This window comes from Mobula birostris, chromosome 1 (assembly GCF_030028105.1).
Source record: "Mobula birostris isolate sMobBir1 chromosome 1, sMobBir1.hap1, whole genome shotgun sequence".
In the NCBI taxonomy this organism is placed as follows: Eukaryota; Metazoa; Chordata; class Chondrichthyes; order Myliobatiformes; family Myliobatidae; genus Mobula; species Mobula birostris.
Window position 1 is genome coordinate 54,637,961 of NC_092370.1, and position 27,980 is coordinate 54,665,940.

Genomic DNA, 27,980 nt, shown 5'->3' on the forward strand with positions numbered 1-27,980 from the left:
GAAAGTTCAAGAGTATCAGTATTCAATGAATAAAGGAAAATGCATTTGAATGACCTGGAAGTGGGGGGTTGGGAGGCATTGCTACAACATATGCTTCACTTCTTTTCCTTCTCAGAAGTCATTTGTTGCATATGTGACTTGTTAGCACATCATGCAAACTATCTGACTTTGTATTCAAGGAAAAGAAATCTGCGACAATGCCTTTCACATAGTATACACTCACTCAATTATTGTCACCTAAAATGCCAATTCACAACTATATTTATGCTATGATTTACTTATTTTTATTATTTCATAGGATGTTTATAATGCTGTAAATTCTGATATTTAGAGTTCAACCTAAAAACCCAAGTCTTTGAACTGAAGAAAACATTGAAAGTCAATTACATTGTGGGTCTAAGTCACATGTAGACTAGAACATAAACAAGGCAGATTTTCTTGAAGGAACCATAGAGTTTTTACGAATATCAGCAGTTCCATGGTTATCATTAAAGAGGCGAGTTCTAACTGCAAACTTGCTGAATTAATTGAATGCTGCCTTTTTTTTTGTCTCTTTCAGCATTGAAAGATGTTGAACAGCTAAAGAAATACTTTCGGAATACCATTGTAACAAAGAAATAACATAAATTTTTTAATTTGTTCTGCTACTCAAGTTGATCCTTATGGAAAAATATCTTGCCTAGGAATTCAATTGAATAAGAATATAAGAAAACAGGAGCAGGAGTTGTTCACTCAGCCCCTCAATTCTAACCTGCCATTTAATATGATCATGGCTGACAGGCTCAATGGTTGGACTCACTTCTTCCTTAGTGCCAGTCCCACCTAGCTCTCTATTCCATAATTTCAATAATGCATCTGCTTCCTTAATAAATAGCCCAATGATCTCACTTCCATAACCATCCAGAGTAGAGAATTCCAGGTTCATCACCACCTGTAGGTAGAAGTTCTGATGCACTTCTTTAGTTAGAACTGTCTGTTCCCTAATTGTCTGAAATTGTTCCATTAGGGAAAACATCTTAACATCCACCGTGGCATGCCCCCTGAGGATCTTACATGTTTCAGTAAAATATATAAATGCGTGAGCACTTCTCACAACATATTTGCTTTCCACTTGGTTCTTGTGAAAATTCCATCAAGAATTCCATTCTTCTAAATGCTCAGGACATGACAATCCCTTCATTCCAGAAGTAGTCAGTGAGAGATGAATAACCCAGTCTGTATTATCTTTTCTTATATGACAACACACCTATCCCAGGAATCAGTTCAATGTATCTTTGATGTATTCCCTGCATTGCAATAATATCCTTCTGAAGGTAGGGAGACTGACCCTATAGACAATATTTCTCACCACTGTCTTATCTACATAGAAAACCTACAGCACAATACAGGCCCTTCGGCCCACAAAGTTGTGCCGAACATGTCCCTACCTTAGAAATTACTAGGCTTACCTATAGCCCTCTATTTTTCTAAGCTCCATGTACCTATCCAAAAGTCTCTTAAAAGACCCTATCATATCTGCCTCCACCACTGTTGCCGGCAGCCCATTCCACGCACTCACCACTCTGAGTAAAAAACTTACCCCTGACATCTCCTCTGTACCTACTCCCCAGCACCTTAAACCTGTGTCCTCTTGTGGCAACCATTTCAGCCCTGGGAAAAAGCCTCTGACTATCCACGTGATCAATGCCTCTCATCAACTTATACACCTCTATCAGGTCACCTCTCAGTCTCCGTCGCTCCAAGGAGAAAATGCCAAGTTCACTCAACCTAATCTCATATGGCATGCTCCCCAATCCAGGCAACACCCTTGTGAATCGCCTCTGCATCCTTTCTATGGTTTCTACATCCTTCCTGTAGTGAGGTGAGCAGAACTGAGCACAGTACTCCAAGTGGGATCTGACCAGGGTCCTATATATCTGCAACATTACCTCTCGGCTCCTAAATTCAAACATGATTGATGAAGGCTAATACACCATACACCTTCTTATCCACAGAGTCAACCTGCGCAGCTGGTTTGAGCGTCCTATTAACTCGGACCCCAAGATTCCTCTGATCCTCCACACTATCAAGAGTCTTACCATTAATACTATATTCTGCCTTCATATTTGACCAACCTAAATGAACCACTTCACACTTATCTGGGTTGAACTCCATCTGCCACTTCTCAGCCCAGTTTTGCATCCTATCAATGTCCCGTTGTAACCTCTGACAGCCCTCCACACTATCTACAACACCTCCAACCTTTGTGTCATCAGCAAGCTTACTAACCCATCCTTCCACTTCCTCATCCAGGTCATTTATAAAAATCACGAAGAGCAGATGTGCTAGAACAGATCTCTGAGGCACACCACTGGTCACCGACCTCCATGTAGAATATGACCCATCTACAACCACTCTTTGCCTTCAGTGGGCAAGCCAATTCTGGATCCACAAAGCAATGTCCCCTTGAATCCCATGCCTCCTTACTTTCTCAGTAAGCCTTGCATGGGGTACCTTATCAAATGTCTTGCTGAAATCCATATACACTACATCTACTGCTGTTCCTTCATCAATGTGTTTAGTCACATCCTCAAAAAATTCAATCAGGCTCGTAAGGCACGACCTGCCCTTGACAAAGCCATGCTGACTATTACTAATCATATTATACCTCTCCAAATGTTCATAAATCCTGCCTCTCAGGATCTTCTCCATCAACTTACCATCCACTGAGGTAAGACACACTGGTCTATAATTTCCCGGGCTATCTCTACTCCCTTTCTTGAATAAAGGAACAACATCCGCAACCCTCCAATCCTCCGGAACCTAGTTCCAGTAAAACGTCCATATGTTTGTATTTGGACTTACTTATGTACCTAATTGTTTGTTATATTTCAGTGATGATGTAAGAGGGTAAGAGGGCACTCAGGTACCTCTGATGATGAGTACCATTCAATTCCTCATTAAAAAAAATCTCTTCCTATGCTTTAAGAACATGGTACTCTATATGCCATTCTCTCCCATTTATTTAGCCTCTCCATATCCCACTAAAAAGACTCTTGGCATTCTTCCTATAACCCATTCCGCATTCAGGATTGTTTCTTCAAAAAAATGGACTTAATGTACTTGATCCTCTTGTTCAAATCACTGCATACAACATGAACTGCTGAGGCTTGAGCACAGGTGCCTGCAGCCCTCCACTAGTCCCAAACCATTTTCTACCTGTTAACCAATCCTATGTCCCACATTACCACAGTTCCATGTGCTCTAACTTTAATTAATAACATCCTGTAGGGCACCTTATCAAATGCCAGCTCAAATACAAACACCTACTGGTTTCCTCTGTAACCTTTCTGCTAGTTACAACCTCAAAAATCTCTAACAGATTTGATAAATAAGATTTCTCCTTTGTACATCTGTGTTGAGTCTGTCCATTTTCTTTTCATATTTTATTTCCCGTACAGTTAAGTCTGACTAAATTCCCCATGTTCTCCCTCATTTCTTTCTTTAATAGTGGGGTTACATTATGAAGCACCTTCAATAACTCCAAAAGACTGAAGTTGGGTAAAATACTGAAAGGCTTTTATTCGCTGTACAATACGACCTCCATGGTGAGTGTCTGCCCCTGGACTGAGGGGGAGAGGCAAGCGAAATCACCTTTATTCAAGAATCTGTGGGAGGAGCCACAGGGGCGGTCAGCAGAGGGGCACATCCAGACAGTTAACCCAGTTACAACACATATATGGTTTACCACACACTACTCTACTGCAATTGCAGTAATAACACAGTACAGTATCCACACAGAACGGGGTTCAGGTGGGAAAAGTATCACAACCTCCCAGGTTTGGTGGGACCCGAGTCATAGCTACGCTAGATGTATGTAGCCTAGAAAGGTGGTTTTCTCACTGCGCAGTCCGGCGGGTGTTAGTGAGGGGCAAATGAGCCACATCTATTCCAATGGCTTGATAGGATCTGCCCAAGGTTATAGAAAGAGGCAAGAGAGTTTTGCATCCTCTTTAGCAACAGGCTTGGTCCTGGAGGATTTGAGAATAGCCAATGTTGTTCCCTCGTTTGAAGGCAATAGGGACCAACTAGGAAGATATAGGCTGGTGAGCCTTATATCCAAGATAGGGAAATTACTGGAAAACACCTCTCCGGCAAACTCCAATCAGAATAACACTGATCAACCTCTATTCTTCATCTTTGATGGCCAGACAACTCTTGGATTGAAGCTACCAACATGGAACCCATGTCCCTTAATCTCCTGGATCAGCCCACCACGCAGAACCTTGTTGAACGTTTTGCTGAAGTCCACATAGACAACTTCCACTGCTCGACACTTGTCAATCATCTTAAAAAAACTCCAAATCAGGCCTGTAGGATTACCTCCCCTGTACAAATCCATGATGATTTTGCCAAATAAGTTCATGTTTTTCATATTATATAAATACTAACCCTAATAATCAGTTCCAATAATTTCAGTAAATCAGTAAATCCACCTTGTTAGACAATCACTACTCTTTGTTTGACGTTGTATTCTAATTCATCTGGCTTGACAAACTGTGACAAAATTACAGAATACTGATTGCTGCCAAGATTGTATGCACTGTCTATCTGTCATGTAATTATCTATAATTAGCAGGGTTCCTTTTAAAAATGTGGTAAATTGGTCATTCTCATGCTCCTCGAAGATATATCCTCACTCAATACAGATTTTGGAGTCATTAAATACAAATATAATTGGTAATTTATCTCATCTTCCTTAGGACTCCAGCATTCATCAAACTGGACTATACTACAAGCATTAACCTAACCTTATCTTGATGATATACTGATTTCCACAGCTATCTTGACTATACCTCTTCCCACCCTGTCTTCTGTAAAAAATGCTATTCCTTTTTCTCAGTTCCTAAGTCTCAGAATCAGAATCAAAATCAGATTTAATATCAAGTTTAACAAGTTCCTCTTGTCCTCACCTACCACTCCACGAGCCTTCGCATCCGACACATTATTCTCTGCAACTTTCATCATCTCCAAAGGGATCCTACCACTTCACCTGCGATCTATTGGGGTCATCTATTGTATCTGGTGCTTCTGAAGCGGTCTCTTATCTACATTGATGAGACCGTCATAAATTGGACTCCACTTTATTGAGTTCCTTTCTCCATTACCAAAAGTGGACTTCCCTTGTGGCCAACCATTTTAATTCCTTTCCGACATGATTGGTCTCCTCTTTTGCCATGTTGAGATCACACTTAAGGTGGAGGAGCAACACCACCTCCATCTGGATAGCCTTCAAACTGGTGGTGAATCAAGCTTCAAATTCCTTGGTGTCCACAATTCCAAGGATCTCACCTGGTCCCTGAACTCCTCCATCCTGATCAAAAAGGTGCAACAGTGTCTTTATTTCCTGCGGAGTATCAAGAAAGCTCACCTCTATCCCAGGATACTGACGGACTTTTACTGCTGTACCATTGAGAGCATACTCACCAACTGCATCTCAGTGTGGTATGGCAATTGTCCCATATCGGACCGCAAAGCACTCCAGTGTGTAGTGAAAACAGTCCAGCAGATTATCGGCACCCAATTGCCTACCATTGAGCACATCTACCATAAACGCTGCCTGGGCAGGCAAAAACCATTATCAAGAATGCATCTCACCCTATCCCTGGACTTTTTACTCTCCTCCCATCTGGTAGGCGCTACAGGAGCCTCCATTCCTGCACCAGCAGGCACAGGAAGAGCTTCTTACCTGAGGCTGTGACTCTGCTGAACCTCACATCACAGCGCTAAGCAGTATAACCATATAACAATATAACAATTACGGAAATTCAATCACGGAAACAGGACATTTGGGGCCTTTTAGTCCATACTGAATTCTTACTCTCACCTAGTCCCACCGACCTGCACTCAGCCCATAAACCTCCATTCCTTTCCTGTCCATATAGCTATCCAATTTAACTTTAAATGACAATATCGAACCTGCCTCAAACACTTCTGCTGGAAGCTCGTTCCACACAGCTACCACTCTCTGAGTAAAGAAGTTCCTCCTCATGTTACCCCTAAATTTTTGCCCTTTAATTCTCAACTCATGTCCTCTTGTTTGAATCTCCGTCACTCTCAATGGAAAAAGCCTATCCACGTCAACTCTATCTATCCCCCTCATAATTTTAAATATCTCTATCAAGTCCCCCCTCAACCTTCTACGCTCCAAAGAATAAACTTAGGAGATGAAACCCAGGTAACATTCCAGTAAATCTTCTCTGTACTCTCTCTATTTTGTTGACATCTTTCCTATAACTCAGTGACCAGAACTGTACATAATACTCCAAATTTGGCCTTACCAATGCCTTGTACAATTTCAACATTACATCCCAACTCCTATACTCAATGTTCTGATTTATAAAGGCCAGCATACCAAAAGCTTTCTTCACCACCCTATCCACATGAGATTCCACCTTCAGGGAACTATGCACCATTATTCCTAGATTCCTCAGTTATACTACATTCTTCAATGCCCTACCACTTACCATGTATGTCCTATTTTGATTAGTCCTACCAAAATGTAGCACCTCATATTTATCAACATTAAACTCCATCTGCCATCTTTCAGCCCACTCCTCTAACTGGCCTAAATCTCTCTGCAAGTTTTGAAAACCTACTTCATTATCCACAACACCACCTATCTTAGTATCATCTGCATACTTACACATCGAATTTACCACCCCATCATCCAGATCATTAATGTATATGAAAAATAACATTGGACCCAGTACAGATCCCCGAGGCACACCACGAGTCACTAGCCTCCAATCTGATGAACAGTTATCCACCACTACTCTCTGGCGTCTCCCATCTAGCCACTGCGTCCCTGAATCCATTTTACTACTTCAATATTAATACCTGACAATTGAACCTTCCTAACTAACCTTTCGTGTGGAACCTTGTCAAAGGCCTTACTGAAGTCCATATAGACAACATCCACTGCTTTATCCTCATCAACTTTCCTAGTAACCTCTTCAAAAGTTTCAATAAGATTTGTCAAACATGACCTTCCACGCACAAATCTATGTTGACTGTTCCTAATCAGACCCTGTCTATCCAGGTAATTATATATACCATCTCTAAGAGTACTTTCCATCAATTTACCCACCACTGACGTCAAACTCACAGGCCGATAATTGCTAGGTTTACTCTTAGAACCCTTTTTAAACAATGGAACAGCATGAGCAATACGCCAATCCTCCAGCACCATCCCCGTTTCTAATGACATTTGAACTATTTCTGTCACAGCCCCTGCTATTTCCACACTAACTTCCCTCAAGGTCCTAGAGAATATCATGTCAGGACCCGGAGACTTATCCACTTTTATATTCCTTAAAAGCGCCAGTACTTCCTCTTTTTTAATCATCATAGTTTCCTTAACTTCCCTACCTGATTCCCTTGCACTCATATTGTACTGTCTCAGTACTTTTATATTTGTGTGCTGTAGTACTTACTTTTTATTCGCAGTTATTTTGTAAATAACACTATCCTTTGCATTTCTGGACAGATGTTAACTGCATTTCATTGGCTTTGTATCTGTACTCGGCACAATGACAATAAAGTTGAATCTAATCTAATCTATCTAATCTAATAAATATTGATGTCTCCTCCTGGTGATTTCTCCTCCCCCTCTCCTCTTCTATTCTCCACTCTGGCCTCCTACCTCTTCTCCTTACCTGTCTATCACCTTCCCCTGGCACCCCTCCTTATTCTCTTTCTTCCATGGTCCACTTTCTTCTCCTATCAGATTTCTTCCTCTCCAACCATTTACCTTTCCCACACACCTGACTTCAGCTATCACCCTCTAGCTAGTTTTCCTTCCACTCCCCCCACCTTTTTATTCTGACATCTTCTCCCTTCCTTTTCAGTCTTGAAGAAGGCTCTCAGCCCTAAACATTGACAGTTTATTTGTTTCCACAGATGCTGCCTGACCTGATGAATTCCTCTAGCTGCAAGCCAAACCATTTGTGTTGCTTCTGCATGGTCTGAGTAATACAAGAGGTTCTACAATTTCAGATACAAGGTTCAAAGGGAGTGTGGGTAGACCTGAAATATACTGTGAAAACTGAAAACTAAACTTGAGGTGAATTGAATCTTTACAGTTTGGCATTCTTAGTTACCAACTTAGCAATTTCTTATAAAAAATTATGAAGGTATTAAATGTAGACCAATCATTGGAGTCATGGGACATAATTATCATTAATCTACTGGAAACTTTTGAACTTTCACTCAGTGTCCACTTTATTAGGTACTAGTACACCCACTCGTTAATGCAAATATATGATCAGCTAATCATATGGCAGCAATTTAACACATAAAAGCATATAGAAATGGTCAAAAGGTTCAGTCGTGTGCAGACTAAACATCAGAATGTATCAGATATGTGATTTAAGTGGCTGACTGTAAAATGATTGCTGGTGCCAGATGAAATAGTTTGAGTATCCCAGAAATTGCTGATCACCTGGAGTTTTCACGTACAGCAGTGTTTAAAGCAGGGGGCCCAACCTTTTTTTTTTAATGCCATAGACCCCTATCATTAACCGAGGGGTCCATGGACTCCAGGTTGGGAACCTTGCCCTAGAGTTTACAGAGAATGGTGCGAAAAACAAAAAAAAAAATCCAGTGAGCAGCAGTTCAATGGGGCGAGGGGGAGAGGGGGAGGGGGAGGGGGAGAGCAGGAGAGAGGGGGGGAGAGAGGGGGGGAGAGAGGGGGGGAGAGAGGGAGAGATTGCTTCAACATTTACAGTAATATGAATGAAAAGAAAATATAAACACTACTATAGCTATTTCAATTAAATAGCATTTTCGTTTAGGCTAACATGAAATTTGTATCCCTGAAACTAATACCAATAAGTTGGTATATATATTAGTATAATTAATCTCTTCACAAATTGGCACGATTGTATAATTATCAATGATCAACTATCAACTATCAGTTATCAGTCTTAGTTCTTTTGTGGGACAGAACTCAAATACTTCATTATTGGTTGTCAATAAAACAGTATATGAATAATCTTTAATCATGGTGGGCCATCTGAGTCAAGAAAAATATAAAAGTAAGATAGTTATTTTCTTATAAAACAAAAGAGTACATCCAATTAAAGTAGATTTTAGAAAGAAAAATATCACAAATGCTCACCTTCTGAAACGCCACCAAATGTTGAATAAGATCCAACGTATTAACGAAGGGGAAAAAAATTAAAATCAGTAATGTAGAAAGTAAAATAACTATACAACCAGAAGACTAATTTTACTATATCTTATATTCTGGACCTTAAACTATTTCCTTATGGCTATAATGTTATACATATTATTCTAACAGTTGTTCATCATCTGATATTGTAATAAACCAAAAAAGTTAAATTTTATGAAAGTTGGTCACAATGAGAAGTCAGTGGACATCTTCATAAAATAAGAGAGCTACTGCACCAGAGTTAATCAATCTTGACAACGACAGCTTTAACAGCAACATCTCATGCCTGCAAATGAATGATCTAATTTAACAGAGTGGTGCTCAGGAATTATGCTTCCAAGAAGGAGGGAGCATAAGGATGGCAGCTAATTTTCTAAGAAATACATTTTAAATTGAATACTTTTTTATATGTACTTCTTCTCCTTAATTCTTTCTAGTACATTCTACTCTCAAATCTTTTTAGTAAAATTCAGTAGCTGGATTAATAACAGAATATTCCTAACATTTTATAGATGGTGACTTCATTGTTTATAATGTAATTAATATACTGTATAAATTTGTAGAGCTGTGTTGCTCAGAACCCTTGGTTTTGAACATGCCTAGGTTTGGCATTCACATGTTCAAACTTAACGCAGTATGCTTTTCAATCATTTGTTGATAATTACTGAATATTTAAACCAATTCTTGCTTTTTTAGTGTTTTAATAATATGTAATGTTAATAAATCCAAGTTCAGTAGTGGCATCAAACTCAGGTAGTGACGAGAGGGTGTATAGGAGTGAAATATGCCAACTAGTGGAGTGGTGCCACAGCAACAACCTGGCACTCAACATCAGTAAGTCGAAAGAGCTGACTGTGAACTTCAGGAAGGGTAAGGTGAAGGAACACATACCAATCCTCATGGAGGGATCAGAAGTGGAGAGAGTGAGCAGCTTCAAGTTCCTGGGTGTCAAGATCTCTGAGGATCTAACCTGGTCCTAACATATCGATGACGTTATAAAGAAGGCAAGACAGTGGCTATACTTGATTAGGAGATTGAAGAGATTTGGTATGTCAACAAATACACTCAAAGACTTCTATCGTTGTACTGTGGAGAGCCTTCCGACAGGCTGCATCACTGTCTGGTATGGAGGGGCTACTGCACAGGACTGAAAGAAGCTGCAGAGGTTGTAAATCTAGTCAGCTCCATCTTGGGTCTTACCTACAAAGTACCCAGGACATCTTTAGGGAGTGGAGTCTCAGAAAGGTAGCGTCCATTATTAAGGACCTCCAGCACCCAGGGCATGCCCTTTTCTTACTGTTACCATCAGGTAGGAGATACAGAAGCCTGAAGGCACACACTCAGCGATTCAGGAACAGCTTCTTCCCCTCTGCCATCTGATTCCTAATTGGACATTGAAGCTTTGGACACTACCACATTTTTTAAAAATACAGTATTTCTGTTTTTGTACTCTTTAAAATCTATTCAATATATGTAATTGATTTACTTGTTTGTTTGTTTATTTATTTATTATATTTTCTCTCTGCTAGATTATGTATTGCAATGAACCACTGCTGCTAAGTTAACAAATTTCACGTCACATGCTGGTGATAATAAACCTGATTCTGAATTCTAGTTGTTCCAAGTTTAAAAATGCAGGTCATCCCCAGGTTAAGAATGCCCAATTTTGGACATCACTATATATGAACAAGCTCTTACAATATTATTAAATTCAAAAGTTCAATGTACATAAAAGTACATCCATTCTTTCCTCTGAATGGCAGAACCAATTTCCTTTCTCTCCATTTTTGTAATTGTTCTTTCGTATCAGTCTTTGTTTTTGATGTCTTTCTTTACCAATACCTATGGAGGAATGATTACCATACAGGGTGATTTATGTGTATTTTCTGACTTATTCAATAATCAATTCATAGTCAACTCTAAAAACAAAACCTGTTCCTTACTGGGAGATACCTGGAATAAATTGTATTAAATTAACAATTAATGTTTTAATATATAGGTCCTCAGCAGGCTTCCATTCAGTGAAATGCAGGCTGTAGGAAATGCGGCTGCAAGCCAAGCTGCCATGTGGCAGAAGGTGCCTGCAGTCCGCAGCAGGGAGAAATCTCTGCCACTAGCTTCCCAAATGTTCCATCGTATGTACGGGCTGTTGTTAAGTCAGGTGTACAGAAGCAGGAGAAAACCTGTATGAGTAAATTCACTGTATCCACACTCAGTTTGGTTGATATCCAAAAATAACTGCTTATTAGGAGTAATTTTCTGACTTCATATTTCTGGTTGGGAGCCAAGCTCATTAACTAGCATATTGGAAACTCAAGAGTGGGCTCCATGGTACTAATCTAGATTTCTCATGAGATCCTAATAAGTGATATTCCCTGATTTAAAAGTGGCATAGTTCTGTTAAAAGCAAATTATGCCTAAATAACTAGATAGAAATTTTTTGATAAAATAACCAAGAGGTTTGATGAGGGAAATAACAACTGATAGGGTGCATGTGGATTTTGAGAAGGTAATTGCATCTGAGCGATAGCCATAGAATAAAATGCCTCTGGCAGCATGAGTTGATTGAAAGGAGATAAAGTAAGATGAATGACTGTTGGACAGGAAGGAAGTGTACAATTGTGGTCTCCAAGGATCAGTACTGGGATCACTTAAGATTTAAATGACAAGAACTTGGATGCACATATATAATTCCTAAATTTGCAGATGGCATAAAACTTGTGAGCTGTGGCTATAGAAACAGACCATCTCTTAGGTGATAAAGGCAGGCTGAGGGAATAGGCTGTTGGTAAGGGATAAAATTTAATACTGAGAGAAACTCTATGTTGTATTTTGGTAGGAAGAATGAGAATAAGCAACATAAACTTGAGGGGATATTTCTAAAAAGTGTTTGAGATTAAGAGATCTGGGGTGTAATTCAGTGAAAGTGGCAGAAGAGATTGAGAAAGGTTAAACAAATCATGAGGACTCTTGGGTGTTGTAAGTAAAAGCATTAGAGTAAAGATGTGATGCTGAACCTTTATCAAACACTGAATTGGCCACAAATGCAGCATTGTATTAATTTCTAGGCACCTACTTTTAGAAAGCTGTATTAGAATGACTCCAAGGATGAGATACTTTAGTTATATTCACAATCAGATGGCTGGGTTCTCCATTTGATTTCTCCCCAAAGGCCTCAAAGGTACCAGTGCATCTAGGGTGTTTTATTTGCGATTATAGTAAATATTAGAAAGGCTTTTAGTTCCTTCAGGTACATTATGGATTTTGTGTCTCCACAGGAACTCTAAAAGTAGCAGTGCAACACCACAAAATACAATCCTTTGGAAAACATTTGACTAAGTACACTGAATGTATCAGTGAGCAATACATGTAGCTGAAAGTAAATGCTATACTCATTACAGTAAACTTTGACTACTACAGTTCCTTCAATTGAAAAAATATAATGAATGTTTAGCCTGGAAACTGTAAATGAATCTTATACTCTTTTTCATAAGTAAATATTTTTTTTCTGTCTGCAAAGTTAATTGTACTAACAGCTGATTCAGCTTTCTAAAGTCCTGTAGTGACTCTCATTTGAACAGTGCATGCCAATAAAATATCCAAAACAAAATAATTATTTAAATTAATGTCAACTAGATTAAAAAAGATTTGCTGGTCATGCACATAACAAAATATCTGAATATAAAACAAAAATTACTGAGAACTGTCAGTGGGTTAAGCAGAAAATGTGGAACTTCAGATTGAAGGGTTTTCGTAAGAACTGCGAATAAGAATGACTAAGTTCATTGACTTAAAACATTTTTCTCTCATTTCACTGTTGCTATCTGTCCTGTGAGTGTTTCCAACATTTTCTGTTTTTAGTTCAAATGTTCATCATCTGTGTTTTCTTTAAATTTCAATTACTAATGTTTTGAATGGTATGTCTTGGTCATCTCTCAAGTAGACCTGGTACAATAGAGCAAAAGTACTTTTATGAATTAAGGCAGTTTCAAATAATACTGAAGTTAAATTTATTACAGATTGTGATTAAATCTGATAAAATATAGAAAGAGCCCTTAGTATGCAAATGAGAGAAATGAAAATGATGGCTCATTTAGACAAAAAAATACAAAGAAATTCTACTCCATTTCCATACCTAACTCCATCAGTGAAATCAAGTGTCCAGTTCTAATGAAGGGACTTGGCCTGAAATGTCGACTATACTTTTTTCCATAGATGCTGCCTGGCCTGCTGGGTTCATCCAGCATTGTGTGTGTCGCTTCACTGATTTGAATGTGGCTTTTATTTATTGAGATATAGCGCGGAATGGGCCCTTCTGGCTCTTCAGGCGGCGCCGCCCAGCAATCCACCAATTTAGTCCTAGCCTAATCACGGGACAATTTACAATGACCAATTAAGTGACGAACTGGTATATTTGGACTATGGGAGGAAACCAGAACACCTGTTGTTAATCTTGATTAAAAAGATTAGTGCTCAAAAAATGGCTATTGTATTTGGCTTGATCTGCATATTCTAAAGTAATTTTTCGGTTTAGAATATAGAACATAGAAATTTACAGCACATTACAGGCTCTTTGGGCCACAATGTTGTGCCGACCATGTAACCTACTCTAGAGACTGCATAGAATTTCCCTAGCACATCGCCCTCTATTTTTCTAATTTCCATGTACCTATCCAAGAGGCTCTTAAAAGACCCTATTCCCTCGGGATCAACCAATTTCCCAACTTCCACCACTGCCACTGGCAGTGCATTCCACACACTCACCATTCTCTGTGTGGAAAAACTTACACCTGACATCCCCTCAGTATCTATTTCCAAGCACCTTAAAACTATGCTTCCTCCTGTTAGCCACTTCAGCCCTGGCTATCCACACGATCAATGCCCCTCATCATCTTATACACCTCTATCAGGTCACCTCTCATCCTCTGTCACTCCAAAGAGAAAAGGCTAAGTACACTCAACCTATTCTCATAAGGTATCCCCTCCAATCCAGGCAACATCCTTGTAAATCTCCTCTGCACTCTCTCTATAGTATCCACATCCTTCCTGTAGTGAGGTGACCAGAACTGAACACAGTTCTCCAAGTGGGGTCTGACCAAGGTCTTATATAGCTGTAACATTACCTCATGGCTCTTGAACTCAATCCCACAGTTGATGAATGCCAACACACCATACGCCTTCTTAACAACACTGTCAACCTGTGCAGCAGCTTTGAGTGTCACAGACCCCAAGATCTATCAGATCCTCCACACTGCCTAGAGTCTTACCATTTATATTATATTCTGTTTTCAAATTGGACCTACCAAAATGTACCACTTCACAATTATCTGGGTTGATGTCCATCTGCCACTTCTCAGCCCAGTTCTGCATCTTACTGGTGTCCCACTGTAACCCCTGTCAACCCTCCAGACTATTTACAACACGCCAACCTTTGTGTCATCAGCAAACTTACTAACGCATCCTTCTACTTCGTCATCCAGATCAATTATAAAAATCACAAAGAGGAAGGGTTCCAGAACAGATCCCTGTGGAACACCACTGGTCACCGACCTCCATGCAGATTATGAGCCATCTGCAGTCACCCTTTGCCTTCTGTGGGCAAGCCAATTCTGGATCAACAAAGCAAGGTCTCCTTGGATCCCATGCCTCCTTACTTTCTGAAGGAGCCTTGCATGGGGAAACTTATCAAGTGCCTTACTGAAATCCATATACACTACATCCACTGCTCTACCTTCATCAATGTGTTTTGTTACATCTTCAAGAATTCAATCAGGCTCATAAGGCACGACCTGCCCTTGACAAAGTCATACTGACTATCCCTAATCAGATTATGTTTCCCCAAATGCTCATAAATCCTGCCTCTCAGGATCTTCTCCAACAACTTTCCCACCACTGAAGTCAGACTTGCTGGTCTATAATTTCCCGGGTTATCTCTACTCCCTTTCTTGAACAAGGGAAGAACATTTGCAACCCTCCAATCCTCTGGTATTTCTCCTGTCCCTATTGATGATGCAAAGATCATTGCAAGAGGCTCAGCAATCTCCTCCCTCACTTCCCACAGAAGTGATATTGGTATATCAACCAATTTCCCTCGGGATCAATGAAGTATGACTATGACTATGACTATGACTATCTCATCCGGTCCCAGTGACTTATCTGACATGGCTTTTCAAAAGCTCCACCACATCCTCTATCTTAATGTCTATCTGTTCAAGTGTTTCAGTCCGCTGTAAGTCATCCCCACAACGGCCAAGGACTTTTTCCCTGGTGACTACTGAAGCAAAGTATTCATTAAGTACCTCTGCTACCTCCTCCGACTCCATGCACAAGTTTCCACTATCGCACCTGATTGGTCCTATTCCCTAACTGGTCATCCTCTTGCTCTTCACATACTTGTAGAATGCCTTGGGGTTTTAAATATTTTATTTTAAAATTATCTTTCATATCTTATATAATTGTTTGGCCTCTGTTTGTGTGCTGTGGTTACCTTTTCCCTGTGAGATCCCACCTTCTGGACAACTTTTTTGTAAGTGAGCACTGAGTGTGTGTTGCACAATGCTTCTGCCCTGTTCTATTCTGCAGGAAAAAATAATATGTTCTTAAACTATAGCAATTTCATATCATCTCCAATGAATTTTTTTTATAATACCAATACTTAAGTATGCCCACCTTCTTTGCCTATTAAGTAGGTAACAACATACTTTGCAGTTAAGGCTTACTGTTTTAGATTTTCCCATGAAGGGCACATCATTTCACCATCAACCCCATCAAGCCTTCTCAAAACCTTGTAAGTTTCAATAAAGACACTTGCCATACTTCCAAACTTGAAAGAAGAATTGGCTCAACCTTTCCTCAAAATGCGTTATTGTAGGAATCAACCTAATGAACCATTACAGCTCCGCCTCCAATTAGAACAGTAAAATTGTATGCATTCTTTCAGAAGTAGTTTCAATATTCACTCACACCAATTCTTCCCTACTTCTTTGTTCTATTTCCCACTACAATTCAAGTTCATTGGTCTTCCTAATTACTTGCTCTACCTTCATGCTAACTTCCTGTGTTTCATCCAAGAAAATGAGTAAATCGCTTAGTGCAGCAGCATTCTGTAAGATGTCATTATTTAAATATACTTGTTTTCTTTTCTTCCTGCCTATGTGGATAATCTGGTATTTCCCCAAGTTATACAGTATTTCCAAATTTTTTAGTCACACACTTAATCTCTCTCTATTCATTGCAGACATAGCAGGTCCAGTTCATAACATACTTTCTCATTTATCTTTTTGTCATTAGCAAATATAACCACAAGTAGATTGGCTCCTTTCACGTAAACTATTAATGGCTTACTGGTGGGGGGGGGGGGGGCAAAGAGGAGTGCAGTAGTGATAGGGGATTCCACAGTTAAAGGGCAGAAAGGAGATTCTGTGGTCATAAAAGGCATACCTAAATGGTATTTTGCCACCCAGGTGCCAGGGTCAGGGATATCTCAGATCAGGTTTTTAGCATTCTAAAGAGGGAAGGTGAACAGCCGAAAATTGTGGTACATAATATTGGGACTTTATAAAGCACTGGTGAGACCTTATTTGGAGTATTGTGAGCAGTTTTAGAGCCCCTTATCATAGAAAGGATGTGCTGAAATTGGAGAGAGTTCAAAGGAGGTTCACGAAAATTATTCCACGATTGAACAGCTTGTCATATGAAGAGCATTTGCTGACTATGGGCCTGTACTCACTGGAATTCAGAAGGATGAGGGGTGACCTCATTGAAACCTATCAAATGGTGAAAGGCCTTGATAGAGTGAATGGGGAGAGGATGTTTCCTATGATGGGAGAGTCTAAGACCAGAGGACTCAGCCTCAGAATAGAGGGGTGTCCTTTTAGAAGGGAGATGAGGAGAAACTTCTTTAGCCAGAGTGGTGAACTTATGGAATTCTTTGCAACGAGCAGCTGGCCAAGTCTTTATGAACATTTAACACAGAGGTTGATAGATTTGTGATTGGTCAGGACATGAAGGGATATGGGGAGAAGTCAGGGGGCTGGGGCTGAGAGGAAAATGACAAAATGGTGGAGCAGACTCGGTGGGCCAAATAGCCTAATTCTGCTCTTATTTCGGTATCAATGATGTAGCTCAGAAAAGTGATGAGGTCCTAAAGAGAATATCTGTATGTAAGACAGTATATATTATCAGATTTTTTGTGGGAGATTGTTCTGTTCAATAACCGTGGTTCTTTATAATGTTAAAACAATGATTTCACTTTATTGGCTATAAAATATTTTGGGATGTTTTGAGATCATGAAAACTTACTGTAAAACTAATTCTCTCTTTGATCTGCGAATAATGTAGCTTCCTTTTGTATGAGTTGATGAATTCTGTTCTTGCAATGGGAAATTGAAGAGAATTACAAATCCTGACAACTATCTGAATAAAACATGCATTCTCTACTCTTTATTTTTTCCATGTGATAATCAGAAGTTTATAGCCAATCATTGCTGTTTCAACCAATAGTGGACGTTACTGCTATTTATCCATTTTATTTTAATGATCTTCAAGAGACCATTCATATTTCCAACTCCAGAGGAGAAACAGAGCTTTCATTGTTTAACCCTCCCTTTATTGGACTAACTCTTCATCCATGATATTATTTTGATAATGTTATGAAATGATCTTGAAATCTTGTGTAAGTTGGAATTAATAATTTCAGATTTATGATTATTTTTGTACTTGATCATAAGGAAAGCTGTCTAACAACACAGATCAGAAATAAATTCAACATCAGTATTGAAATGATTTTTTGTCAAAAAATATTTTGTGCAACATTATCTCAATTTATCAGGGTAGGTATGGCTGGGTAGGGATAAGAAAAGAAATTAACAGAAAAAAGAAAAGGGAAATACATTATTTAAAGTTTGCTTGACTTAGACTAGCATAACAAAAGATAATTGTTTTATATATTAATGAAAAACTGAGCATCAGCATGAAGTCTATCGCATGCCCATTTGCAACAAACATATTGTTTAGAATTTTGCATGATATGCTGAAACAATTGTTGATTTGATTCACTTAGTTTCCAAAGGGCAATATGAATACCTTTACAAAGCAAAATACATGATTGCACAGCATCATTTTGCAAAACTGCACAGGTAGAATGTTAACATAAATAGATTAATGGGGGCATAATAATAGAAACATAGAAACATAGAAATAGGTGCAGGAGTAGGCCATTCGGCCCTTCGAGCCTGCACCGCCATTCAGTATGATCACGGCTGATCATCCAACTCAGAACCCTGTACCAGCCTTCCCTCCATACCCCCTGATCCCTTTAGCCACAAGGGCCATATCTAACTCCCTCTTAAATATAGCCAATGAACTGGCCTCAACTGTTTCCTGTGGCAGAGAATTCCACAGATTCACCACTCTCAGTGTGAAGAAGTTTTTCCTCATCTCGGTCCTAAAAGGCTTCCCCTTTATCCTCAAACTGTGACCCCTCATTCTGGACTTCCCCAACATCAGGAACAATCCTCCTGCATCTAGCCTGTCCAACCCCTTTAGGATTTTACACGTTTCAATAAGATCCCCCCTCAATCTTCTAAATTCCAACAAATATAAGCCTAGTCGATCCAGTCTTTCATCATATGAAAGTCCTGCCATCCCAGGAATCAATCTGGTGAACCTTCTTTGTACTCCCTCTATGGCAAGGATGTCTTTGTTCAGATTAGGGGACCAAAACTGCACACAATACTCCAGGTGTGGTCTTACCAAGGCCTTGTACAACTGCAGTAGTACCTCCTTGCTCCTGTACTCGAATCCTCTTGCTATGAATGCCAGCATACCATTCGCCTTTTTCACCGCCTGCTGTACCTGCATGCCCACTTTCAATGACTGGTATATAATGACATCCAGGTCTCGTTGCACCTCCCCTTTTCCTAATCGGCCACCATTCAGATAATAATCTGTTTTCCTGTTTTTGCCACCAAAGTGGATAACCTCACATTTATCCACATTAAGTTGCATCTGCTATGGATTTGCCCACTCACCTAACCTATCCAAGTCACCCTGCATCCTCTTAGCATCTTCCTCACAGCTAACACTGCCGCCCAGCTTCGTGTCATCCGCAAGCTTGGAGATGCAGCATTTAATTCCTTCATCTAAGTCATTAATATATATTGTAAACAACTGGGGTCCCAGCACTGAGCCTTGCGGTACCCCACTTGTCACTGCCTGCCATTCTGAAAAGGTCCCGTTTATTCCCACTCTTCGCTTCCTGTCTGCCAACCAATTCTCTATCTACATCAATACCTTACCCTCAATACCGTGTGCTTTAATTTTGCACACTAATCTCCTGTGTGGGACCTTGTCAAAAGCCTTTTGAAAATCCAAATATACCACATCCACTGGTTCTCTCCTAACCACTCTACCAGTTGCATCCTCAAAAAATTCTATTTGCTTTCACAAGTCCATGCTGACTTTGTCCGATGATTTCACCGCTTTCCAAATGTGCTGTTATCACATCTTTGATAACTGACTCTAGCAGTTTCCCCACCACCGCTGTTAGGCTAACTGATCTATAATTCCCTGGTTTCTCTCTCCCTCCTTTTTTAAAAAGTGGGGTTAAATTAGCCACCCTCCAATCCTCAGGAACTAGTCCAGAATCTAAAGAGTTTTGAAAAATTATCACTAATGCATCCACTATTTCTTGGGCTACTTCCTTAAGCACTCTGGGATACAGACCATCTGGCCCTGTGGATTTATCTGCCCTTAATCCCTTCAATGCCTTAATCCCTTCAATTTAATAATCAAATCAATCATAATTTTGGGTTCTTATTGGCAGAATCACAAAGATACAGATTTCAAAACTGGGACTGCAAATTGCACAAAGTTCCAACAATCCATGCTCAAAGGTTAACAGGTGCTTAAATTTATGTTGCACTGCTGCCCACTGACCTCATTTCTTTTAATCCCTCCTTTTGAATGACTTGTAAGATCTGCTTTGGTGTCATTGGTGTATTTGGATGTTTTTCCAGAACCTGGGAAAATAAATTTGCAAATGAACAATGTGAGAGCAAAATGAGTTTGCCATCCTAGTTTCTTAAATTTACTGTATATTGATGAAAAGTGTCTGAATTTTCATAAAGTTAACTTTAAGTCAGCCAAAGTAAAAATTCATTAAGAACACCAGTAGCTAAATCACATATAATAAAGGCTTTAACCCTATTTGGTAAGGTTAACAAATGTTCACGGAAGCAGAAAAAATATGCTTTTTGTGTGTTACTTCAGCATAAAATGAGGAGCAAATGGCCCACATTCTCACCAGCAGTCTTTCCAACCCCCATTTCAGCTTAATGAGTCTGAGACAGGTATTCTATCTGGTGACGTTTAATGCATACACGTTTGTGATAGATTCTTTGAATGATCACATAATATAGCCCAGACACAAACCTGTTTATATTTTACTTTATTTCCTGATGAAAGTGCTAGTTTATAATAACAACATCTTCATAAGACCATAAGGCATACAGGGGTGTCAAACTCATTTTAGGTCATGGGCCGGATTGGGCAAAATGCAACTTCATGCGGGCCGGATCAATTGTGCATGCGCGTGCTCCCACAGCTTTCGTTGCTTTCGTTTTTTCAACCTGCTGTCATGTGTCTCAGTCTCTGCTATAACTACAAAGTGTTTCACTTTACGAATTTCGTTTCTTATGAAGAAGATTGCCTAGCAAACATCATTTTTATGATTGGTATTAACTTTCAGTCGTAGGCTACAAGAAAGTTGTGATGGGAAAGAGAAAAAAGATGCTATTTTGGCTATGATTGTTTTGGGAGCCACATCCTTTCCATTAATAAACCATTTGAAATTGAACATTAGCAGACACAAATGTAGACCTAACAAAACAGATTGTAAATGTAGGCTACACAACTGCACCTAATTTTTATTAGCCTGTTTCCAGCGATCAAACTCAGACAAAGAACAGTTAGCCTCTAATTTTTATTGAAGTGATCACATTTACAATAATAGAATAGTCAGAAAATGAATGAATCACAATATTATGACACTCAATATTTCATAATGCATTTTGCTTACATGTTGAAGTGCATCGAACAGTGTCACTCATTTTTCACTGGCTGCTTCCAGTCACCTGACATCTCTTGGCTTTAACCAACCAGCCTGTCAACATCAGAGACCAGTTTCTGGGCAGTTGTGATTTTCAAAATTAGTTCCAGTTGGAGGTACTCCGGCACATCTGATGCTGTGTTGATGGCAAACGGCGAGCAAGCTAGTGAGAATTCCTTCTCGAGCTGAATGAAGACTTGGAAACGATTCTGAAACTCACTTTTCAGCCGTGGTATTTTGTCCTTGTACCTGTCCATGTTATCATTATTCCCATGAGCGACACACACAGACTGCAAAGAGGGGAAATGAGCTGGGTTGCTCCAGGATAGTTGCATCTCCCACTGGCCTAATTTAATTTGAAAGGCACGAATGCTGTCATAGTATTCCGTAACAAGTTTGTTGCGGCCTTGCATCTTAACATTAAGCACATTTAAGTGCTCTGTTATATCCACCAGAAATGCAAAATCTTGAAGCCAGTCTGGGTCATCCAACTCTGCCACTGGCTTCCCTCTCTCATTCACGAACAGTCCAATTTCTGCACATGGAAGCAGAATCAGGCCATTCAGCCCATCAAGTCTGATCTACCATCCCATCATGGCTGATCCCAGATCTCACTCAATCCCATACACTTGCCTTCTCGACTTATCTTTTGATGTCCTGACCAAACATGAAACGATCAACTTCTGCCTTAAATATATGCATGGACTTGGCGTCCACCACAGTCTGCGGCAGAGCATTCCACAGATGCACTCCTCTCTGACTAAAAAAAGATCCTCCTTCCCTCTATTCTAAAAGGTCGCCTCTCAATTTTGAGGCTTTGCCCTCTAGTTCTGGATACCCCAACCCATAGGAAACATCCTCTCCATATCCAGCCTAAACAGTCCTTTCAACATTTGGTAGATTTCAATGAGATCTCCATGCATTCTTTTAAATTCCAGTGAGTACAGGCTCAAAGCTGCCAAATACCCCTCATATGTTAACCCCTTCATTCCCAGAATCATCTTGGTGACCTCCTCCGTACTCTCTCTGATGACAACACATCCTTTCTGAGATACGGGGCCCTAAACTGTTGACAATACTCCATGTACAGCCTGACTAGTGCCTTATAAAGGCTCAGTACTATCTCCTTGCTTTTATCTTCTAATCCTCTTGAAATAAGTGCCAACATTGCATTTGCCTTCTTTACCACAAACTCAACATATAAATTAACTTTCTCAGGAACCTTGCACGAGGGCTCCTAAGTCACTCTGCACTTTTGATGTTTGAACCTTTTCCCCATTTAAATAATAGTCCACACTATTGTTCCTTTTACCAAAATGCATAATCATACATTTTCGATCTGCCACTTTTTGCCCATTCTTCCAACTTGTCTTACTCCCGCTGCAATCACATTGCTTCCTCAGTACTACCAACCCCTCCAACTATCTTTGTATCATCTGCAAACTTTGCAACAAAGCCATCAATTTCATTCTTTACTCAGAGAGTGGTAGCTGTGTGGAATGAGCTTCCAGCAGAAGTGGTTGAGGCAGGTTCAATAGTGACATTTAAAGTTAAATTGGATAGATATATGGACAGGAAAGGAATGGAGGGTTATGGGCTGAGTGCAGGTTGATGGGACTAGGTGAGAGTAAGAGTTCAGCACAGACTAGAAGGGCCAAGATGGCCTGTTTCCATGCTGTAATTGTTATATGGTTATATTATCCAAATCACTGAGAAACAATGTGAAAAGTAGCAGTCCCAATACTGACTCCTGAGGAACACCACTAGACACGAGCAGCCAACCAGAAAAGGCCCCTTTTATTCCCACTCGCTGCCTCCTGCCTGTCAGCCATTCCTCTATCCACACCAGTATCTTTTCTGTAATTTATCAAATGTCTTCGATAAATCCAGGGAAATGACATCCACTGCCTCTTCTTTGTCCATCATGTTTGTTACTTCAGCCAAGTAACTTATTACTTTTGTCAGGCAAGATTTCCCTTTACAGAAACAATGATGACTTTGACTTATTTTATTATTAGTCTCCAAGTACCCCGAAACCTCATCCTTACAATTAGACTCCAATGCTTTCCCAACCTTTGAGGTTAGGGTAACTGGGCCTATAATTTCCTTTCTTTTGCCTTCCTCCCTTCTTAAAGAGCATAGTGACATTTGCAATCTTCCAGTCGTCTGGGACCATGCCTGAATCAAGTGATTCTGGAAAGATCATGACTAATGCATCTGTTATTTCTTCACCCACCTCTTTCAGGACTCTGGGATGTAGTCCATCTGGTCCAGGTGACTTATCCACCTCAAGACTTTTCAGTTTGCCTCGTGCTTTTTCCTTTGTAATTGCAATGACATTCATGGACCTCTGGCACACTGCCAGTGTCTGCCACAGTGAAGACAGAAGCAAAGTACCCATTAAGTTCATCTGCCATTTCTTGTCCCCCCATTACCACCTCACACTATGCACAAAACGACAAAAATAAATACTCCCAGCCTCTTGCTTACACATATTGGAAGGAAAAGCCAGCTTTTCCCTTATCCCTCTGCCTAAGTTATCAGCTACACACATAAGAGTTGCTGGTGAATGCAGCAGGCCAGGCAGCATCTCTAGGAAGAGGTACAGTGGACTTTTCGGGCCGAGACCCTTTGTCAGGACTAACTGAAAGAAGAGATAGTAAGAGATTTGAAAGTGGGAGGGGGAGGGGGAGATCCCACCTCCTCCTCGTACCCCATCCGCCATTTATTTACATACACACACTCCCCCTCTCTCTCCCTTCTCCCTCTGGGTGGTGAGACAAGGGGGAGGGGGGAAAGCCCAGAGGATGGGCAAGGAGTATGGTGAGGGGGACAGAGGGAGAAGGGAGAGAGAGAGAGAGAGGGGAGTGTGTATATGTAGATAAATGGCGGATGGGGTACAAAGGGGAGGTGGGATCTCCCCCTCCCCCTCCCACTGTCAAATCTCTTACTAGCTCTTCTTTCAGATAATCCTGACGAAGGGTCTCAGCCCGACTGTACCTCTTCCTAGAGATGCAGCCTGGCCTGCTGAGTTAACCAGTAACTTTTATATGTGTTGCTTGAAATTCCAGCATCTGCAGATTTCCTTGTGTTTGCGTTTTAAAATTATCAGCTGTATTGTTTGCAATGCACATACGAGGGGTGATTGATAAGCTTGTGGCGCAAGGTACAAGCTTATTTATTTATTTATTTTTCCAACATAGTCCCCTCCTACATGTACACACTTAGTCCAGCTGTTGTGGAGCATACAGATCCCTTCTTTGTAGAAGTCAGCGCTTTGGACCTCCAGAAAGTGGTCCACAACAGGGGTGATTGATAAGTTTGTGGCCTAATGTAGAAGGAGATGAGTTATACAGCTCTCATTACATGCATGTACAGTTCAACTCTTTAAGTGATTATGCAGAAAGTTTGAAGTTAATAACTCATCTCCTCCTACCTTAGGCCATAAACTTATCAATCACCCCTGCTGAGGACCACTTTCTGGAGGTCCAAGATGCCGACTTCTACAATGAAGAGATCCGTATGCTTCATGACCACTGGACTAAGTGTGTACATGTAGGAGGGGACTATGTAGGAAAAATAGATGTGCTAGGTTTTCTAAAATTGATTCCTTCTACCGCAGGCCACAAACTTATCAATCATCCCTCGTATGATGTTCCTTAATAAATGATTTTTGAGCATTATATTCAAATAAAGTGGAAAGCGGCCAGTGCATGAGTGGGCCAGTGAAGGAGTGGAGCTTTGAGACTTTGACTTGAGAGATTCTGGCAGTTTTGGCAGTTGGTCTGTGCAATCAAGTCAATCAAGATTTGAGTAGATCAGCAGAAAGCCGTTGATTAGATAATCAAGATTTAAATAGCTCAGACTCAGCAGAAAGCAGCTGATTGGGCAGTCGAGGTCAGGTGACCAAACATTTAGAAAAGCTCAAACAGATAAATAGAGGGATAGCTCAAGTGAAGTGGCTAGTGCATGCGTGGGCCAGTGAAGGAGTGGAGCTTTGAGGCTTTGACGAGAAGAGGCGGAGGACAAGCTAGCCCGCGGTTAGTTTTTACAATGTCTCCGGAGATGGTGATGTGCCTCTCATGTGAGATGTGGCGGTCTTGGGGGAACTCCCCTCTCCCGCAGAGTCACATCTGCCAGAAGTGCATACGGCTGGGCGATCTGGAAGACCATGTAAGGAATCTGGAGCAGCTGCTGGATGACCTTCGACTCATAAGGGAGAATGAGGCAGTCATAGATGAGAGCTACAGGGAGGTAGTCACACCTAGGCTGCCGGAAGCAGGTCGTTGGGTGACAGTCAGAGGGGGGAAAGCGAAGGTGAGCAGACAGGTAGTGCAGAGCACCCCTGTAGCCATTCCTCTGAATAATAAGTTTACCGTCCTGGATAATGTTGGCGGGGACGACCGACCAGGTGTGAGCCACGGTGGCAGGGCCTCCAGCATCGAGTCTGACCCTGTGGTGCAGAAGGGTGGGACGGAGAAGAGGAGAGCTGTCGTCATTGGAGACTCTATAGTCAGGGGAGCAGACAGGAGATTTTGTGGACATGAGAAGGACACCCGCATGGTTTGTTGCCTCCCGGGGGCCAGGGTCCGGGATGTCTCTGACCGGGTGCACAACATCCTGGTACGAGAGGGAAAGTAACCAGAAGTCGTGATACATGTTGGGACCAATGACATAGGCAGGAAGAGTGATGAGGTCCTGAAGTGTGAGTTTCGGGAATTAGGCAGAAGGCTCAAGAACAGGACAAGGGTGACGTTCTCGGGATTGCTGCCAGTGCTATGTGACAGAGATGGTAAGAATTGGAGGAGATGGCAGTTAAATGCGTGGCTGAGGAGTTGGTGCAGGGAGCTGGGTTTTAGATTTTTAGATCATTGGGATCTCTTCTGGGGAAGGTGGGACCTGTACAGATTGGATGGGTTGCACCTGAACTCGAGGGGGAGCAATATCCTTGCAGGTAGGTTTGCTAGCATGGTTCAGGAGAGTTTAAACTAATTTGCGAGAGGGATGGGACCCAGAGCGATACAGCAGTGAAAGAAGTGCATGGAGTAAAGCCAGATCTAACATACAGAGGCTTTGAGGAAAGAGAAGCAGAATAAACTGTGTAAAGACAGTAAGGTAGAAGGGCTGAAATGTGTGTACCTCAATGCAAGAAGCATCAGGAACAAAGGTGATGAACTGAGAGCTTGGATACATACATGGAATTATGATGTAGTGGCCATTACAGAGACTTGGCTGGCACCAGGGCAGGAATGGATTCTCAATATTCCTGGATTTCAGTGCTTTAAAAGGGATAGAGAGGGTGGAAAAAGGGGAGGAGGGGTGGCATTACTGGTCAGGGATACTATTACAGCTACAGAAAGGGTGGGTAAGGCAAATTATGAGGCTATAAGGCTAGAACTTACGGGCGTGAATTGGGATGATGTTTTTGCAGGGAAATGTACTATGGACATATGGTTGATGTTTAGAGATCTCTTGCGGGATGTAAGGGATAAATTTGTCCCAGTGAGGAAGATAAAGAATGGTAGGGTGAAGGAACCATGGGTGACAAGTGAGATGGCAAAATCTAGTCAGGTGGAAGAAAGCAGCATACATGAGGTTTAGGAAGCAAGGATCAGATGGGTCTATTGAGGAATATAGGGAAGCAAGAAAGGAGCTTAAGAAGGGGCTGAGAAGAGCAAGAAGGGGGCATGAGAAGGCTTTGGCAAGTAGGGTAAAGGAAAACCCCAAGGCATTCTTCAATTATGTGAAGAAAAAAAGGATGACAGGAGTGAAGGTAGGACCGATTAGAGATAAAGGTGGGAAGATGGGCCTGGAGGCTGTGGAAGTGAGTGAGGTCCTCAATGAATACTTCTCTTTGGTATTCACCAATGAGAGGGAACTTGATGATGGTGAGGACAATATGAGTGAGGTTGATGTTCTGGAGCATGTTGATATTAAGGGAGAGGAGGTGTTGGAGTTGTTAAAATACATTAGGACAGATAAGTCCCTGGGGCCTGACGGAATATTCCCCAGGCTGCTCCACGAGGCGAGAGAAGCGATTGCTGAGCCTCTGGCTAGGATCTTTATGTCCTCGTTGTCCACGGGAATGGTACCGGAGGATTGGAGGGAGGCGAATGTTGTTCCCTTGTTCAACAAAGGTAGTAGGGATAGTCCGGGTAATGATAGACCAGTGAGCCTTACGTCTGTGGTGGGAAAGCTGTTGGAAAAGATTCTTAGAGATAGGATCTATAGGCATTTAGAGAATCATGGTCTGATCAGGGACAGTCAGCATGGCTTTGTGAAGGGCAGATCGTGTCTAACAAGCCTGATATAGTTCTTTGAGGAGGTGACCAGGCATATAGATGAGGGTAGTGCAGTGGATGTGATCTATATGGATTTTAGTAAGGCATTTGACAAGGTTCCACACGGTAGGGTTATTCAGAAAGTTAGAAGGCATGGGATCCAGGGAAGTTTGACCAGGTGGATTCAGAATTGGTTTGCCTGCAGAAGATAGAGGGTGGTGGTGGAGGGAGTACATTCAGATTGGAGGATTGTGACTAGTGGTTTCCGACAAGGATCTGTTCTGGGACTTCTACTTCTCGTGATTTTTACTAACGACCTGGATGTGGGGGTAGAAGGGTGGGTTGGCAAGTTTGCAGACGACACAAAGGTTGGTGG

General features: G+C 41.0%; 1 protein-coding gene across 1 annotated transcript in view; it reads right to left on the bottom strand.

Annotated features, from left to right (window-relative positions):
• Window positions 1-27,980, bottom strand: part of LOC140188238 (putative Polycomb group protein ASXL3) — a 296,730-nt gene that overhangs the window by 213,277 nt on the left and 55,473 nt on the right. Inside the window, exon 2 of the mRNA XM_072244355.1 lies at window positions 20,153-20,235. Within this exon, the coding sequence (XP_072100456.1) occupies window positions 20,153-20,235 (83 nt within the window). The remainder of the gene's footprint in view (window positions 1-20,152; window positions 20,236-27,980) is intronic.